The sequence below is a fragment of the Doryrhamphus excisus genome, chromosome 3, assembly GCF_030265055.1.
Source record: "Doryrhamphus excisus isolate RoL2022-K1 chromosome 3, RoL_Dexc_1.0, whole genome shotgun sequence".
In the NCBI taxonomy this organism is placed as follows: Eukaryota; Metazoa; Chordata; class Actinopteri; order Syngnathiformes; family Syngnathidae; genus Doryrhamphus; species Doryrhamphus excisus.
Window position 1 is genome coordinate 1786163 of NC_080468.1, and position 17472 is coordinate 1803634.

The window sequence follows — 17472 nt, forward strand, 5'->3', positions numbered from 1 at the left end:
ATTATTAGAGCCCTGTAGACATGACAAAACACGACTATAGTCACATTTATACTCTTTTTATTTACAACATATTGCGCAACTGCAGGGTCTTGAGACACATGCTAACTCGCAAACTAGAGAGCTAGCGACCTAAACGGTAGCCTTCAAGTTATTTCCTTTCAACTTAAATAGCCCAAAACTTACCACTTCCACACGGATAGGGAGGATAACTATTAACAGTTATTTAACCTTTAACATGAACATGAATCAAACGTAATCATTTTTTCTGGGTACATGATACCATACAGCATCCATATCAAACTAACATTAAACTTTCATATCAAGGCGGGGGCCTAAACTAGCGTTCTGCGGGCCACATTTTGCCCGCGGGCCGCGTGTTTGAGACCCCTGTCATAGAGTATTTGCATGGAGTCTGTACCATTGCGGTTGGAAAATAGAAATCTTTGTTAAAGTGAGGAAAGAATTGGCACATATTTATATTTATAATATATATTTCGAATATTCCAAATTATTTATATGATATATATACATATTTATAATATTTTTTGTATGTGAGAGAAAGTTAGAGCACAAACATATAGGACAAGAAATGAAATATAATGATAGATTTTATTGTTCCTAATCAGTACTTGAGTAGAACAATGGGGATAGAAGAATAAATATACCATATCAATACAAGCAGTAATAATAATAATAATAATCATCATAAAAATAATAATATCTCCATTAAGCCTAATGCAACTGTGTTCAAATGAATCATTATTTATGATCTAAATGATTAGCCCACTTGTCACTTGTCACAGACCGGATTGATTTCATGTGAACCCAAGTCTGTCATGGTCCTGCCAGCGTCTAGCAGAACTGGATCAGCTCCTTCATGCTGCATCCGTTCTCACAGCAAATATCAGATATTTTGCCAACAGCTCGTCTGAGGCGAGCGGACGCAAAGTAGCCAAGTACTGATGAGGAGACGACCGATGGCCTGTGAGCGGTCTCTGGCTCCTCCGTGTAAACATCGCCATCATGGTCAGCCCCTAACAAGAGAGACATTAAATGGTTCATTTCTTTGACATCAATGGTGTTCACCGTGTAGCCCACACCTGTTTTTTTATTGGCCTGCAAAAATAAGCAAAAACAGAGAAAAACATCTTCATATTATTAGGAAAAATGACAAAAGTTGAAATATTAACAAGGTTATTTTATAAGGGGACCTACTGTGCTTTTGATGAGCAGTTTTGATTCTTGTGATAAACGATGCCAAAGTTTCAGATCATGAGGTTTGCACATTTGGAAGTGAGCCCGGAAAGACGTTTGGCATGGCGGGTAAAACTGCCCCTTTGTGATGTCACAGAGGAGCGGACTTCCTTATATGGGATGTGGCTGTAAGCCAGATAAGCTCTGCTCCCCTGTTTACTGTTTACTGTTTACTTCCCCTGTTTATTTAGCAATGGCTCGTATGGGAAAGTCACATTTGTTTACAATTCCTAACGACGCCACCATCAGGCACAAGTGGTTGGAGTTCCTGATTCCCTACCAGCAAAGGAAATGCATTTTAATCTGTCAACGGCATTTCAAACTGGACTGTTTCGAGAACATGTGCCAGTATCAGGCTGGACTAACTAACAAACTTGCTGAAGCCTAAAGCCTTTCCAACGTTACTTGGTCGTGTGGAAGAGTCAGAAGAGCAAGCAGTGAGTACCAATTTATCAGGTTCCTAACTGTGTTCATTTTGTATAAGTCATGGAGCAAAAACGCTTGTCTGTGTAGCATTATAGAGTGTGCATACAGGGAGTAGGGTTGCTAATAGCAGTTTCCCATCACAATTAGTGGCCACATTAGACGTTACCGATGCCGTAGGAATCCTAACGCTAAAATGCTAAAGCTACTTAGCATTGAGAGAAACTTCGGACTGTCCCATTTCTACTTCCGGATTGTATTCGGAATCCAACACATACGATTGTATGGTAAAAGCCGACATTTTTAAAAGCCATATCGCCATTTATTGTCAACTCCTATACTGTTCACCGCTAGCAGCACAAATGGGAAGTCCGTTTAAGTGCTCGCGACTGTGACCAACCACAGCAGAGTGGGCGTGCCTACTATCAAACAAATCCAAACGAATACAACTGAATAGGTGCACATTCTAGAAGAACTAGAAAGCTTTGTGTGCTGGTTATTGTGTGGAGCTGCTCTATAGGAGCCTGCAACTCAATACAAAGGGCCGAAAAAATTTGTATAATAGGTCACCTTGAAAGTTGCAATATTATGAGAAAGAAAATAAAGTAGAGTTGTCATTTTTGGAAAAATTAAGTTGGGGGGAAATGGGAATGATGTGAAAATATTATGGCAATACAGAAAATAAAAAATAACAACAACAAAGTTGAAGTCGTTTGAAAATATAAAAAACTAACAACAGAAATGGAAAAAGCAGATTTGATTTGATAAGAATAAAGGCAAAATATTAGACATAGACATAGACATTTAATAATAAATAATAAATCATAAACAATAATGTGGAGAATAAATAGATGACATCAAATATGAACAATGTACAGCATAAACTGTAATTTGTACAAATAATTTAAATAATTTAGAATAAATAACAATAATTTAAAGTTATTATTATTATTAAGATTTTAAAAAGGCGTATTTTAATGACAATAGACTCAGAACATTATCAGGAAAAATAATGTAATTTTGGTAGCATAAAGTTGAAATACTGTATTAAATTTGGGGAAAATTTGTTTGGGGAAAAGGTTGTAATATTATGGGAATGAGGTGAAAATATGATGACGATAAAGTCATAATATTGATGAAAATGTATAAGAAGAAAGTTGAAAGAGTTGGACAATTGAAATAACAACAACAGCAGAACAAACAGAATGAAATGAAAAGTCACAAGCGCGATGAAACGGAAACACCTGAGACTAGAAAACTTACAGGACGAAGCGTACTGATGCTGCTCCACTCCTCCGTCAACAGCGCTCCTCCTCAAGCGGGGGTTTCCACAGGAGGAGACAGCCAAACGTATCAGCTCCCTGCCACATATCTTAATCCTCTCCTGCGCTTCCACCGCACACACTGCACACACAAACACCAACGTCAGCAAAGACTTCATGGCAGGACTGTTCTTCAGGCGAGGATTTACCAGTGTAATATGGAGGGGGGTCCTTACTGTATATATACAGTATGTGCTCTACCTGCACTGATGCTGAGGTCACACCGGGTCTGAAAGATGTATTCAGCCTTGGTGCAAGGGAAGGTATGTTCTGATCCGGAAAGACTGACAGTGATGCAAACTCTTCAAGGCTCCAGCCAAAGAAATGATGGAATGGCCTCAGTTAGAAACTGATATAAGATGCCAGGCGAAAAGCATCACTCCTTGGGTGGTCCTTTTTTTCTTTTTTTACTCACTGGTGCAGCCTTATCAATGTGTTTGGGCCAAGGGTGCACGTACTGGTACTTGGGTACTTGGCCAGAAAGCGTGTTAGAACTTACCATACCTTCTTACCATCTTATCTTGACACCCCTTGATGAATGGGAGATACGGCACAACGAGCTTGTCAAGGATGGAGACGGTCACCTGATATTAATATTACCAGCATAACAAGATCTACGTACATTCATTCATTCATTTTCTGCCGTTTATCCTCCCAAGGATCGCGGTGGTGCTGGAGCCTATCCCAGCTGTCTTTGGTCGAGAGGCGGGGTATTATATGTAGCTAGTTTATAGCGACTGACACAAGAGTTAAAATGGCTGTCAAAATGATACGATCTCTATCCTTGGTGCTGAATGTGGTTGAGCATCATTCATTCATTCATTCATTTTCTACCGCTTTTTCCTCATGAGGGTTGCGGGGGTGCTGGAGCCTATCCCAGCTGTCTTCGATCGAGAGGCGGGGTACACCCTGGACTGGTGGCCAGCCAATCCCAGGGCACATATAGACAAACAACCATTCACACTCACATTCATACCTATGGACAATTTGGAGTGGCCAATTAACCTAGCATGTTTTTGGAATGTGGGAGGAAACCGGAGTACCCGGGGAAAACCCACGCATGCACGGGGAGAACATGCAAACTCCACACAGAGATGGCCGAGAATGGAATCAAACTCGGGTCTCCTAGCTGTGTGGCCTACGCGCTAACCACCAGCCCGATTTCTATACACTGTACAGTAAATCTACCAATTTTCTTGCTGCTTATCCTGGTAAGTGTCACACCTGTAGTCAGTTGAATGAAAAAGTGGTGCAATGTGGAGTTCAATGTGACATTGATTGACAATAGTGAACACAATGGGTACCCTGTGTACCCTGATGTAGTATACGTATGAACGATGCTTTTTGGCTGGTCTCTTATACGCCACCACTACCGTTCATGAAATTTCTATACATGCATGCATTGTCGACTTCCAAGAGAGAGATTTCTGCAAATAAAAACAAATTATTTGATGTCATAAAATAAATGTATAGGAATGTGCTTTCACATAGAACTGGTTGCTTGTAGACAAACTGTGATAAACTGCAATGTTTGCCTTATTTTGCCTACATTTTCTGCACGTCTGCCTTCTTTTCTTGTGTTATCCAGTGTTTTCTCCTTATTTACAGGATTTGTATTTTGTGGTGAGAGTATTTATATAGTGTTTCTTTGTCATTTGTGAACCATATAAATTGGGTGCCGCAGTGAAAACTATGACATTTGGGTTTTTTTTGTAGGCACCGATGGGGCTCACCTAAGGCACCACTTTGTGCTAAAAGATTATAAATAATATGCAACTTATTTAATTGTACACATTCATGTTGTAATTGAATCACAGTTGTGTATGGAAACAAAAAAAGAAAAACAATGTCATCTGGAGGACCACAAGAGTTTGATACACAAAAACGTCTATCACTACAGATTCCCACAGAACACATGCAATTTAAGTCTTTTCTTTTCACGTTTTAGCATTCCAGCCAACTTGCATCGGGGTCAAGAACCTCAGTGGAAGTCTCAAACTATTTGAGGCTGAATCATCAGCGCCTCTGCTGGTTGAAGCAAGCGGTGCAGTCTTTTTTTTTCCTACCTCAGTTGAGGTGATAACAATCATTCCCACACAATGTAATACAAAAAGGCCCTGTGGAAAATGGAAGGTATGTTGTATATTGTGTGCTTTATGAACATATAAGAGGACGTAACGCAGCCAACAACACGCTGCAAGGTGTTGGCCTGACTCACTTTTGGCACCTCCAGATAAAGAATATGGTGCACGTTGGGATTATGCCAACTGCTAACTGCTAACACGCCGCGTGTCATCTGCCTCATTAGTTCAGTATCACTGAAAAATGCTCTCTTCAAGCTGAGTGCTTTATCTGACCACACACACACACACAAAATAACCAACCTTATAATCACACCCATTATGTGTGCTGTCCAGAATAGCAAATCACATGATCACGCTTTGTCCTTGTCTGGCCAGGAAGGAGGCGCAAGTGCAAAGCCAGGTAATCCTTGACAAGGAAAATTACACTGTTGGACTTGACGGCTCTCGACGCAGTCACATACCCTGCTAACTTCAGGTACGCGTCACATTGACCAGGAAACATGACACTGGACAAGTCACGGAGCACATCCATATCCATCTTTACTCCTGTAAATAAAACGCTGACAGTCCGCTTCGCTTTACAATTTGCAAACATTTAAGCGGCTGATAATGTTGTGCATGAGTTTGCACGTCATCACCTCTATTGTTCCAATGCAATCCAAATCTAAAAGCTTGGAGGTCCATTGGCTGTCTTGTCCTGTTCATAATACATCCCATTAGTTCAGTAGGTAGCAGATGGGGTCCTGCACAATCTAGACCCAAGTGTGATAAGGCCATTTAAGGTGAGCGAGTTTCCAATCTGGCCGCCTGTCTTTTTACTCTTCCCCTTCAAAAATAGTTTGCCTTCCACTGGGCCGATAGTGGATCTCATCATCAGAATCCTCGATTTGTGGCTGGAAGCAGCTGTCGCACTTGTTCCGCAGACGTTTCTGAAGCTGGAAGGTGCGCTCCGTGTTTGAAAAGGTGTATTCCTGTTCCTTCAGCTTGGCGTAGTAGTCGGAAAACTTGTTGAAAAGAATGGAGATGGGCATGCCGTTGAGGATGATCCCGAATGAGATGCAGAGAAAGGCTACGCAGCGACCCAGGTAGGAGATGGGCACCACGTCTCCGTAGCCAACGGTGGAGATGCTCACCTGGACGAAGGAGGACAAGTTAGATTTGGTCATGGTTCATTTCCATCCCATATTAGAGTGGATTCAACACACTGCCACCACCAGCCTTAACTGAAAGAGAATAAGGATGGTAGCAGCATTTTTCATGTGATTTGTTGTTGTTGTTGTTCATCAGCTGACAAAACGTTCAAGACCACAACCTTTAAAAGTAAAACTCTTTCATGTTATTTTCTGTCAATGCAGAAAGCATCCGGTTGGTCAAGACGCCTGTCCGAAATGAAGGTTGTGTAAGAACAAAAAAGGTCTTCAAAGGCCTCGTCTCCTATAAAGCCACAAAATTGCTCATTTGGGATCTGCACGGGAGCACCAAATTTGGGAATAACTGTGTTATTCTCTGATGAAAAAAATGTAACCTTCATGGTCCTGATGGCTTCAAAGTCCTCATGCTCCTACTTGAGATGTCTTCCACATGGTGCCGCCATGATCTGGGGTGCTTTTTCCTTCAGTGGAATAATAGAGCTTTGTACAGGGGTGTCAAACGGCAGTATTTTGGAGTATCCTGCATGTTTGCCTGATCTTAATGCAATTGAGAACATTTGGGGATGGATGGTGAGGCAAGTTCCAGACAGTGGATGCCCTCTATGAAACTACATTTTCGTTTTTTGTATTTTGTATTTGATCAGGAAATGTGCAAATTCAGCAATTTTTACGGAAGAAAATGTTTTTAAAAAATGGTTAGAATTATTTCACCGGCTTCCCCTGACCACTTGCCACTGCAGTATGTTTATTTTCTTTGTAGTTATCCTCTAAGGATTTGTGAACATGACTGTGTAATTTATAATAAGGGTAATCCCTCATCTATCACAGTTAATTGGTTCCTGCCCGACCATGACAAGCGAATTTCCACTAGGATAGTAGGATTCCTTATTTGGGAATGGAATATTATATATATATTACACATATATTTATATAAATTTTTAAATAAATTTTTAAACTTTGAATGCATCTTTTCAATGTCTTATATTTGTTTTGTATTAGCCATTTTATGCTTCATTTAGGCATAAGACTACTGCAAGAGACCCCCTGTGGTTGGACTCAAGCTATGGAACTCTCTCCCCTCCCAAGTAAAAAAGGCCCCCAACATCGAAAGCTTTAAGTCTCGTCTTAAAGCCCACTTTGATTCTCTGGCTTTTAACTCGGAGTGAGTCGTATGGTCCTGTGTCTTTTAGTTCTTTCTTTTATTTTAATTGGTTTTATTTTTTTATACTTTCATTGCTTTGCTTCTTGTTTTTAATATTTTAATATCTATTTTACTATTTTATTTCTTATTTGATCTTTTAGTTTTGGATTAAATTCAATTTGTACCTTTATTTATTGTATTTTATTTGTACTTTTTATTTTACTAGTCTGTGCAGCACTTTGGAAACTCTGTTTATAAAATGTGCTGTATGAATAAAGCGGATTGGATTGCAAGTCGGTAATCCAAGATGGGGACCAGTTAACAAGTTGGTCTTCCTCACCGCTGCCCACCACCAGGCATCTGGGATGCTGCTGAATGGCGTTCCAGGCTGGTCCACCTCCACTGAGTGCATAAGAGCCGAGAAGGTGAAGATGCCCATGGCGATGAAGAGAAACAGACAACACACCTAAGAGTTGACAGAAAGTTGTAGGTTGAAATCTGTGGCTGCATATACTGTATGGCAAGAATATACAGTATTGTTTCTGCTTTGTCACTACTGCAGCCTGTGCAGAAAGTAGTACATAATTGTACCTTTAGCGGAACAATGACTTGTATTCGGGGTGCAAATAAGATGTTTTTTACCCACTGGTATATTTGACTTAATAATAACTGCATGGACTGTTTACATGTGAATTGTACCCCTTATTCACTCTTTCTGACATTGACATCCCATTTGATATTTCCCACAAATATTTAATGTGTACAGTTGATATTTAGCTATTTAGCGTAATCAGACACACATGAGGTACTGCAGCTTGAGAAAAATAAAGAAAAGCCTCCTTTTCAATCCTCATGTCAAAGAGGACATGAACTGATAAGTGACTAAGCCTGTCACGATAATCCATAAATGGATTCATGGAGCGATAAATGTAAACAAAGTTGATCATTTTGACGGCCAGGGTTCCTCTTTCCTGTCCAGTTTTTCCCAAATGGGTAAAAAACTACCACTGGAGGTGCAGCGGAGCCTTCGCCCAACCGTCGTCAGCGGTCATTTTTCAGCGAGAAATGATGCATGCTCACAGATAGTGTCGCTCGCTGGATGTTAAACTTCCTGTTAAGGAATGATACCCAATGTTTTGGAGGACAGTTATCCTCCAGCAACGTTTGTTCTCGTGTTTGTTAAACATTTCTATTTCCTTTGAGTTCTTCCTACCTGCTCAGAACATTGACGGATGGTGAAGCCAAAGGCCCTCATGCCTGTGGAGTGACGAGCAAGTTTGAGGATACGGAATATGCGCATCAGCTTGACGACTTTGAGCACCTTGCTGACTTTGCTGACCCTTGACATGGCCTTCAAATCTTCCTTCGCACTGAAGTCCTCTGAATCGATGACAAAAGTCTCAAAGATAATCTGGATGAAATATGGCATAACGGCCACCACGTCGACAAAGTTCAAGGCACTTTTGACAAAATGCTTGATGTCGGAGGTGGTGACCAAACGCAGGAAGTACTCCAAAGTGAAGAAGAGGATGGAGCCAACTTCCACCCACTCCATGTAGGTTTTGCCGGCCAGTTTGTAGTCCCTGAGCTCGGGCACCGTGTTCAGCGTCATGGAGACGATGGAGATGAGCACAAAGAGACTGGAGAACACAGCAAAGGCTTTAGCTGACATGGAAGAGTAAGGGTTCTCCATTAGGTCCCAGAGAAGCTTTCGAAAGCTGCCAAGAAACATGGTCTTGTAGCCCTCGTCATCCTGGTGAGGCTTAATCTCATCAAGAAGCTCCTGGTTGACCTTCAGTTGGTCTCTTATGTCATCCACTTTCTCTTCAAACAGAATACGACAGCATCTAAGAAGAAGAGCAAGAAGAAGTTTTGCAAAGTGGAAGTAAACAATGTGGAATTCAATCAATATAATATATAGTACATGTAAAATATAAATAACACACCTGGGCGTGTCCTTCAGTTTCAGCCCCCAGAAAGACATCTCTTCTTCAAAGTTGACAGGACAGAGACTGTCCATCACCCACAAAACGTTGCTGCAGTAGAAGTGGAAGATATAATGGAAAAACATCGGATCCCGGTCAAAAAAGAATTCATCGTTATGAACGCTGTAGTCGTCGCAGAGCGTCATTCGCTTGACCGGATCTTCACAAAGGGCAAGGACTCCTATCCTGGTTTTGGGGTGTTTGAGGACCAAATGTTTGGGGATGTGGAAGACCTTTCCACCCACGTTGAGGTTAACAATGTTTGATTTCCTCGGGTTTGGTGCGGCTTTTTTCTCCCTTTTCTGTTTGCCAGGGCTGTCCAGGTTATCCATGGATGTCCACAGCTTTATAGAACTGCTTTGGGAAAAAGGGAATTCACTCTCCTGTTCCTCAATGCTATGCGAAAAACTCATTTCCCGTTTTATCGTGGCAAAAAGACTGGAGCGCCGCTTCTTCAGCACTTTCAACCTCGGTTTTATACTCTCCATCGTGGTGGCTCCTGACTCGAGACTTTCCGGCAACAAAAAGAAAACACTCTTTCGGGGAAAATCAGTCAATTGGAAAAATATTCAGCAGAATCTCCATCAAAATGGGATGTTGTCCTCCGAGGTGGGAAAATGTGCTTAGAAGTTCAAAAAGCTGCAGTGCTTGTCTCCCGGCATGCAAGAAGATCAACTGCATGAGTTAGGGATTCAGCCGCCTCGCTGATTCTCTAATCCTATTGCTGTTCTTTCTGGCCCAACGCAAGTTAAAAATACTGTTGACAGGGATTAGTGCTGTGATATAAGGCTGCCACTTCTGACCAGGAGTAAGAGCAGAGAGAGTGTTGGGATGATAGTATTGCATTACTAACCACTTACTGCGGTGTGCATGCTAATGATAAAAAAAAACTACACACAGCCATACGTTTTTTTTCTTGAACCCAAAAAATATAATCAAAGTTAAATATGCGTTCAAAAAAGTTTTAAAATAAATGTAGTTTGACAGAACACATTCCCATATTTCAATAATCCTGACAACACTTGTCATGCAGTATTAATAGTATTTGATGTTTTTTTATCACTGTATTAACTCATAAATGCTATTGAAAACTAAAATAATTTAAGTTTAGTTTAATCAATAATTAATACGCAGAAGCAGAGACATGCAGTAGATAGATGCCGCATGGGTTTGTCCACAGCTGCAATACTTCAACTTTGCCTATTATATGGATCAATACTGCGCTTTAAATTAATTCAAAAATAGATTGTTTTTGGTGCCTAACTGTTTCCCTTGTATATTGGTGCGTGTGTGGATGAATAAACGATAAGAATCAACTTAAATTTCTTTGTATAAAGGCGCTTTATGAAGTAAGTACATTGACTTGTATTCATTTACAGCGCAGCCTTGACCCATCCAATATGACGGCGACAGTTCCGGGCTATGCGCAGAAGCGTCACCATTAGGTTATAGTACTTCCGCGTGCCATATGACGTCCTTTCCGGTCTAACCTACCGACATGGACGCCAGCCGCGTGCAGCCGATCAAGCTCGCAAGAGTAAGAAAATGCAATGAACACACGATAGTCCAATTTCACGGGAAGAAATATATATAAGCGAAGCTAATGTTTCAAGTGGGACCAAAATATTGCAGTTATATACGGCTCTTGGGTGGGATTATTTAGCGGCTTTTCTCGGCTCGGATTTCCATCGTCGAGGCCTCGACCGTTCGTGCTAGCGTCAAATGCTAAGCTAGCGATTTCAACATATTTGTATTTTTTTCCCCACCCACAATCTAAAGAATGTGTATGTATGTTGTGAATATACTGTTTATGATGTACTTACAGGTTACCAGAGTGCTGGGAAGAACTGGCTCCCAGGGGCAATGTACACAGGTATGCTTACGGCGATGCTAAAATGGTTATTAATATGGTTTTATTTCATTTGAACATGCATCAGATTACAATTGAGTGCATCCCATAATCAGTCCCCAGTTCCACATATCCAAAAGGAGTAGGAAGAAGCAAAGCTTATTAAATCCTACCCCTCCATCTGGTACAATCAGTAACTGTTACATTTGTTCACTTCCTGTTTTCCATAATACAGTTTAAGTTTTTTTTCTTTCTTTTTTTTAAATGATGCACCTCGTACCTCGTAGGAGGTGATATGAGCATCCAATGCCATAATGTGTACCATAGTGCGTGTCAATATAGTGATATATATAGCACATCATGACTGGTTCAAGACTCTTCATCCTTGGATTTAGCAAACATCAACTGCTTGTATTGTTTCTTGAATTGGCTCATCGTTGTGCATTGTTTGATTTCCTTACTCAATCCATTCCATAGTTTGATTCCACATACTGAAATGCTATGGCTAGCATAACGTAGTCCTAGCATATAATAAAATAGATGTAGGTTACTGTTGACCTATTCATCTTGCTAAGTGGCTGGTATTGTCACATTTGAATCTGTTGTCAGTGTAAAAATCGGCGTGAATTGATACGTCCTGATGCTGTAGTTTTGTACCAGCATACACGTTTGCTGGAACAAAATTGGAGGTCTCACCATGAATGCTACTTGTCTCAGTGAAGCCTTTTTAGATGTGAATGCACATTCTGTACAGTTTGTGTGCAGAGTCTTCCTTGTGACTAATTTAATTACTGATACCTCTAAGTTGTTAATTAGAGGCTAAACACCTGAAGAATGAATGTGCTTCATTCCTCGCAGGTCCGTGTTGAGTTCATGGACGACAGCAACCGTTCCATCATCAGGAACGTGAAGGGCCCAGTCAGAGAAGGCGACGTGCTGACGCTCCTGGAGTCTGAAAGAGAAGCCAGGAGGTTGCGATAGGTGAGATATTGGTGAACTTGAAATGCATATTGTATTGGTAAGCTAGTACTCCGGTAAAACACACTAAGCAGTTTTTAGTCTTAGTCATCATTTGGAGTGTTTTTTTGATGTTCTGCCTGCTCTCCTGTCTCAACAGAGCCTCCTGAAGCCGTGTGGTCCGGACGGGATGATGTGGCGCCAAATACAGCCTCTCCTGTTTCACACACCAGGGGCTAACATCTCGCTTATGTTTTTCAAATAAATGTGGTCATTGAGAAAAGATGGCGTGAAAGCCTCGTTATTTTAGGTGTTAAAGCAATCCAGTTATAAATGCATTGCAATTATACAAATAACCATTACAAATAAGTACTCTAGAAATAATTAGTCGCATGGTATTTATTTTGTTCTGCCTATAAAAGTAAGATGGACCTAGTGTGGTGAAATATCAGAGACCAGCACCCACCTGGTACAAGTACATCATAGTTCTCTTTGGCCAGTAGAATATTAATAGACTTGGGTAGCTGCAAGGTCCTCGGTCTAAATGTCCTAGATCATGTATGCCTATTTCATGGAAGCTGTGCACAATGATATTTTTACAATATATGAAATATGGCAACTTAAATAGCTTTCTGGGGTAAATTTCTCCTCCCCAGCAGAGGTCAGCATTTGTTTGCTAATGTGCACATTCCATTTAACCTTCCACTAGTGTTAAGTTAGAGCCCACCCATTTTAGTTTCAAATGCAGCAAGACTTTTTTTTCACATCAAGGCTTCTTGACTTTGTCAGGAATTTTCATTTTTACATTTCAACCAAATGTAAAAGTATACATAGCTGACTAAATTTAGAAGTGTTCTGTTTTGAAACGAAATGCAACAACTGCAATCAAGCGTTTGTGATAACTTGCAATGAGTCTCTTAGAACACTGTGGAGGAATTCTGGCCCACTCTTTGCAGAATTGTTGTCATTCAGCCACATTGGAGGCTTTTTCAGCTTGGAGCGCCTTTTTAAGGTCATGCCTCAGCATCTCAATAGGATTCGGGTCAGGACTTTGACTAGGCCACTCCAAAGTCTTCAGCCATCCAGAGGTGGACTAGCTGGTGTGTTTTGGATCATTGTCCTGCTGCAGAACCCAAGTTGGTTTCATCTTGAGGTCACCAACAGATGGCCTTCACGGTTCCATTTATCACATCAAGTCTTGAGGCAGCAGAACAACCCCAGAACATCACACTACCACCACCATATTTTACTGTTGGTATGATGTTGTTTTCTCAACTGTTCTCTCATTGTCCTGCTGCAGAACCCAAGTTGGTTTCAGTTTTGAGGTCACCAACAGATGGCCGGATATTCATGAATTCATGGTTCTATTTATAATAGCAAATCCTGAAGCATCACACTACCACCACCGTATTTTACCGTTGGTATGATGTTGTTTTCTCAACTGCAGCATGACTTTTCTGCAAAGTTGAACTTTTGTCAGGTCACTAAAAAGACTCATCATTGCCATGACAAACATTGAAGGACTAAAGTCCACGTCTGCTGACACGTGGCAGCAGGCTGCTGTTTGTTTGACCTGCATGGGATAGCAACATTTTGTGTTGTGACCTGCTTTGCATTTCACTTTGTGTTTGTAATAAACATGTTGATGGGAAAAATATAGATGGGTCATAATTGACATAGTTACTAGTGTTAAAAATGAAATCTATCATTTATTTCAAAGGTGTGCTCTAATTCCCACTCAGTAATAAACACAACAACCTTTTATTTATTCATGAGATTCGCTTGAGGTTCATCTTAACATTTCTTTTTTTTATTTCAAATTGTGGGTTATGCTGACAAAAAAAACAAAAAATGCAAGATTATTGTTTTGTTACTAATATTGCAATAATTATATTTGTATGAAATTACTATTTATTCTTTTAGGTATGTGTGTGCTCTTTTACTTGTCCTTGTCTGCTTCTTACTTTTTTATTCCATATTCTTCTCTCTGTGTCCTTTCAATTGCCCTTCGGGAATAAGTCAAGTGTTTTTGAACTTTGAATTGCAGAAATAATTGTGTTCTACTTGTTCTATTTCTTGTCTTAATGTTACAATTTTTATTATTATGACGTTATTCTAATATCTGTACTTTATTCTCTGAAAAATTGCCAATTTTTTTCTATGATTTACAAGATTCATCTTCAGAAAAACACTGTCTCATACTTTTTGTACTTTTATTTACTTAAGTAATTTAAGTAATAATGTAATCTCTTGTGTATTGATTTTCTAGTTGATTTGTGACCTTGTTGAAGGTCAGAGTTTTCAATGCTAACTATGGAAAGCACTGTCCTTGCTCTACTACTTATTGGCTGTCTTTGTATATGAATATTTAACATATCACAGGGTTGTTTTTTGGCCGTTAAGGAATGTGCCTGAACTCCAGCTTGGGGCTCTTGAAAAACGCCAGGTCTGTTGGAACAGGAAAGCAGCTCAGTTTTACTTCAAGTGTGTTGTTGTCCACAAGATATTTTGGCTGTGGGACATACACACACGAGGATTAATCACCTTGCATTTTTTTCATCTCACTTTGACCTACTTCATACTCAACTCTGAAGTCGTCTGCCAATGTTGGCTCAGGGATATATTTTGGTTGGTGAAATCAGTAAGTCATGTCAAAAACGGCCGGTTTTGCCATCTTTCAAGTTCAAGTTAACCAGACCACCGCTGGAAGCTTGGCACCGCTTCATGGAAGGTAAAGACAACGTTTTATATTGGAAATAGAGTCTTATAGTCACAGATCCATCCATGAAGATCTACACAGGGTCAGGGTTAGCATCATCTCCCCTCCATGGCTTCATTGTGATGAAAACAGAGGCAAACATGAGTGCAAGGCGAGCAAAGGTGAATCTCTCAAGTTATTCATCATGCATTTCTGTCCAACACGACCAAAGGGCTTGAAAAACAACAACACTCAAATATTCCACGGTCCATCTCACCCATCTCAAGGCCGCCCTTCTTGTTTGTCTCCGTGTCGCCAAGGTCGTCGTCAAGCTGCCGAAAACATCAGCAGTGAAACATGTCTGCACTCGCTTATCTACAATACCAGACGCTCATAACACCAATAAGGAAAAAAGGTTAGTCTCTGTTTATTGTGATGTTTTCATCCTTTTTGTAAAATGGTCTCCTTCATCTTTGGGGACTTGTCGGACCGCCATCATGAACTGAGCTGCAGTCACCAGTTATGTTTGTTCTTTATGGAATATCAGGTTGTTAATACTTCATAAATTAGAGGCACTAGCTACAAATGGTGAGAGTGAGTGACTTCCTGTGTGCTCACATTCAGCTCTACAGCTTTTATGAATAATAAACGCTGATTAAATATACCTCTCATATACCTCTTATACACTTCAACCCAGCCAACTTCAACCTATAAGGTGTGCAAGATGTGATAGGTAAGGAAACAACAGCTCTGTTTAAACACATATGTCATGCTAGCAAGTGTTTAGAAAGCCGGTGCCCTCCCAGCATGCTTTGCAGCATCAGACATGTTGAGAGTTATTCATTCATTCATTCATTCATTTTCTACCGTTTGTACTCACAGGGGTTGCGGGGGTGCTGGAGCCTATCCCAGCTGTCTTCGGGCAAGAGGCGGGGTACACCCTGGACTGGTAGTAATAATAATAATAATAATAATAATGATAATGATAATGAGAATAATAATAATAATAATAATAATAATAATAATAATAATAATAATAATAATAATAATAATAATAATAATAATAATAATAATAATAATAATAATAATAATAATAATAATAATAATAATAATAATAATAATAGTGATGATAATAATGATAACAATAATAAATATTATTCTTATTATTATCATTGTTATTATGACTAGACCAATTATTATTATTAATATATATATATGGTAATAAATTCAGGATTATGTAATTATGAGAAAAAAATACAAGAAGAAAGTTAAAAAAAATAGTTAGTGTAGTGAAACAGCAAAAAAAAAACCAAGAGCCGAAATAGAGAAAACTGCAGTCATTTCGTAAGAATAAAGAATAATATTATGAAAAATTATAAAACAAAAATATAAATAAAATAAATATATCTGGAGAAAAGAACTCATACCCGAACAAGAAAAAAAATGTTTCAATTTCACAAGAATAAACTTGAAATCCTACCATCCATTTTCTATCCTCACGATAGACACATCATATGTATGCTGGAGCCTATCCCAGCTGTCTTCGGCGAGAGGCGGGGTACACCCTGGACTGGTCATAATAATAATGATAATAATAATATTATTATTACTAATATATATATATAATGGAAATAAATTCAGGATTATGTAATTATGAAAAAAAATACAAGAAACAAGTTGAAATAGTCGCAAAACAAAAAAAAACAAGAGCCAAAATAGAGAAAATTGCAGTCATTTTATAAGAATAAAGAATAATATTATGAAAAATTATAAAACAAAAAATAAAATAAAATAAAAAATATCTGGAGAAAAGAACTCATACCCTAACAAGAAAAAAAATGTTGCCATTTCACAAGAATAAACTTGAAATCCTACCATCCATTTTCTATCCTCACGGTCTATCGTGGTACGTATGCTGGAGCCTATCCCAGCTGTCTTCGGTGAGAGGCGGGGTACACCCTGGACTGGTCATAATAATAATAATAATGATAATAATAATTATTATTATTATTAATATATATAATGGATATAAATTCAGGATTATGTAATTATGAGGAAAAAAATACAAGAAGAAAGTTGAAATAGTTGCAAAACAAAAAAATTAACAAGAGACGAAATAGAGAAAACTGCAGTCATTTTATAAGAATAAAGAATAATTTTATAAAAAATTATAAAACAAAAAATATAAATAAAATAAAAATTATCTGGAGAAAAGAACAAGAAAAAAATATTGTAATTTCACAAGAATAAACTTGAAATCCAACCATCCATTTTCTATCCTCACGATAGACACATACGTATGCTGGAGCCTATCCCAGCTGTCTTCGGGCGAGAGGCGGGGTCCACCCTGGACTGGTGGCCAGCCAATCCCAGGGCACATATAGACAAACAACCATTCACACTCACATTCATACCTATGGACAATTTGGAGTGGCTAATTAACCTAGCATGTTTTTGGAATGTGGGAGGAAACCGGAGTACCCGGAGAAAACCCACGCATGCACGGGGAGAACATGCAAACTCCACACAGAGATGGCCGAGGGTGGGATTAAGTGGAGGTGATCTCCACGTGTGGCTTTTAAGAGCTTGATGGAACGGAGGGGAACTT

General features: G+C 39.4%; 3 protein-coding genes across 4 annotated transcripts; 1 reads left to right on the forward strand and 2 right to left on the reverse strand.

Annotated features, from left to right (window-relative positions):
- Positions 1 to 265: 265 nt before the first annotated feature.
- On the reverse strand, positions 266 to 3514 carry insl3 (insulin-like 3 (Leydig cell)). Its single transcript, XM_058069182.1, has 4 exons — positions 3504 to 3514; positions 3149 to 3336; positions 2941 to 3081; positions 266 to 1034 (listed from the first exon to the last, which is right to left on the reverse strand). The coding sequence occupies exons 1-4, from the start codon at positions 3512 to 3514 to the stop codon at positions 853 to 855; spliced, it is 522 nt and encodes a 173-aa protein (XP_057925165.1). The 3' UTR covers positions 266 to 852.
- On the reverse strand, positions 3125 to 10045 carry si:rp71-39b20.4 (potassium voltage-gated channel subfamily V member 2). Of its 2 annotated transcripts, XM_058069034.1 has the most exons (4): positions 9322 to 10045; positions 8589 to 9222; positions 7716 to 7841; positions 3125 to 6216 (listed from the first exon to the last, which is right to left on the reverse strand). In XM_058069034.1, exons 1-4 carry the CDS (start codon positions 9846 to 9848, stop codon positions 5899 to 5901), a joined length of 1605 nt encoding a protein of 534 aa, XP_057925017.1. In that variant the 5' UTR covers positions 9849 to 10045; the 3' UTR covers positions 3125 to 5898. The 2 variants fall into 2 exon arrangements, with proteins under 2 accessions (XP_057925017.1, XP_057925018.1); XM_058069035.1 differs by lacking the exon at positions 7716 to 7841.
- Positions 10046 to 10822: 777 nt separating this feature from the next.
- Positions 10823 to 12449, forward strand: rps28 (ribosomal protein S28). The gene is made up of 4 exons (XM_058067795.1): positions 10823 to 10897; positions 11186 to 11233; positions 12068 to 12190; positions 12327 to 12449. The coding sequence occupies exons 1-3, from the start codon at positions 10859 to 10861 to the stop codon at positions 12188 to 12190; spliced, it is 210 nt and encodes a 69-aa protein (XP_057923778.1). The 5' UTR covers positions 10823 to 10858; the 3' UTR covers positions 12327 to 12449.
- The last annotated feature ends 5023 nt before the right edge of the window (positions 12450 to 17472 follow it).

Excerpts from the sequence above, each read along its gene's own strand:
- insl3 (XM_058069182.1), bottom strand. Across the intron at positions 3,082-3,148 it reads CCCCCCTCCATATTACACTG|TGTGTGCGGTGGAAGCGCAG; the intron begins GTAAATCCTCGC and ends TTGTGTGTGCAG. Across the intron at positions 1,035-2,940 it reads GCATCAGTACGCTTCGTCCT|GGGCTGACCATGATGGCGAT; the intron begins GTAAGTTTTCTA and ends CTCTCTTGTTAG.
- rps28 (XM_058067795.1), top strand. The coding sequence starts at position 10,859 with ATGGACGCCAGCCGCGTGCAGCCGATCAAGCTCGCAAGA. Across the intron at positions 10,898-11,185 it reads AGCCGATCAAGCTCGCAAGA|GTTACCAGAGTGCTGGGAAG; the intron begins GTAAGAAAATGC and ends ATGTACTTACAG. Across the intron at positions 11,234-12,067 it reads CCCAGGGGCAATGTACACAG|GTCCGTGTTGAGTTCATGGA; the intron begins GTATGCTTACGG and ends CATTCCTCGCAG.
- si:rp71-39b20.4 (XM_058069034.1), bottom strand. The coding sequence starts at position 9,848 with ATGGAGAGTATAAAACCGAGGTTGAAAGTGCTGAAGAAGCGGCGCTCC. Across the intron at positions 9,223-9,321 it reads AAACTGAAGGACACGCCCAG|ATGCTGTCGTATTCTGTTTG; the intron begins GTGTGTTATTTA and ends TCTTCTTCTTAG. Across the intron at positions 7,842-8,588 it reads TCCGTCAATGTTCTGAGCAG|GTGTGTTGTCTGTTTCTCTT; the intron begins GTAGGAAGAACT and ends GTCAACTCTTAG.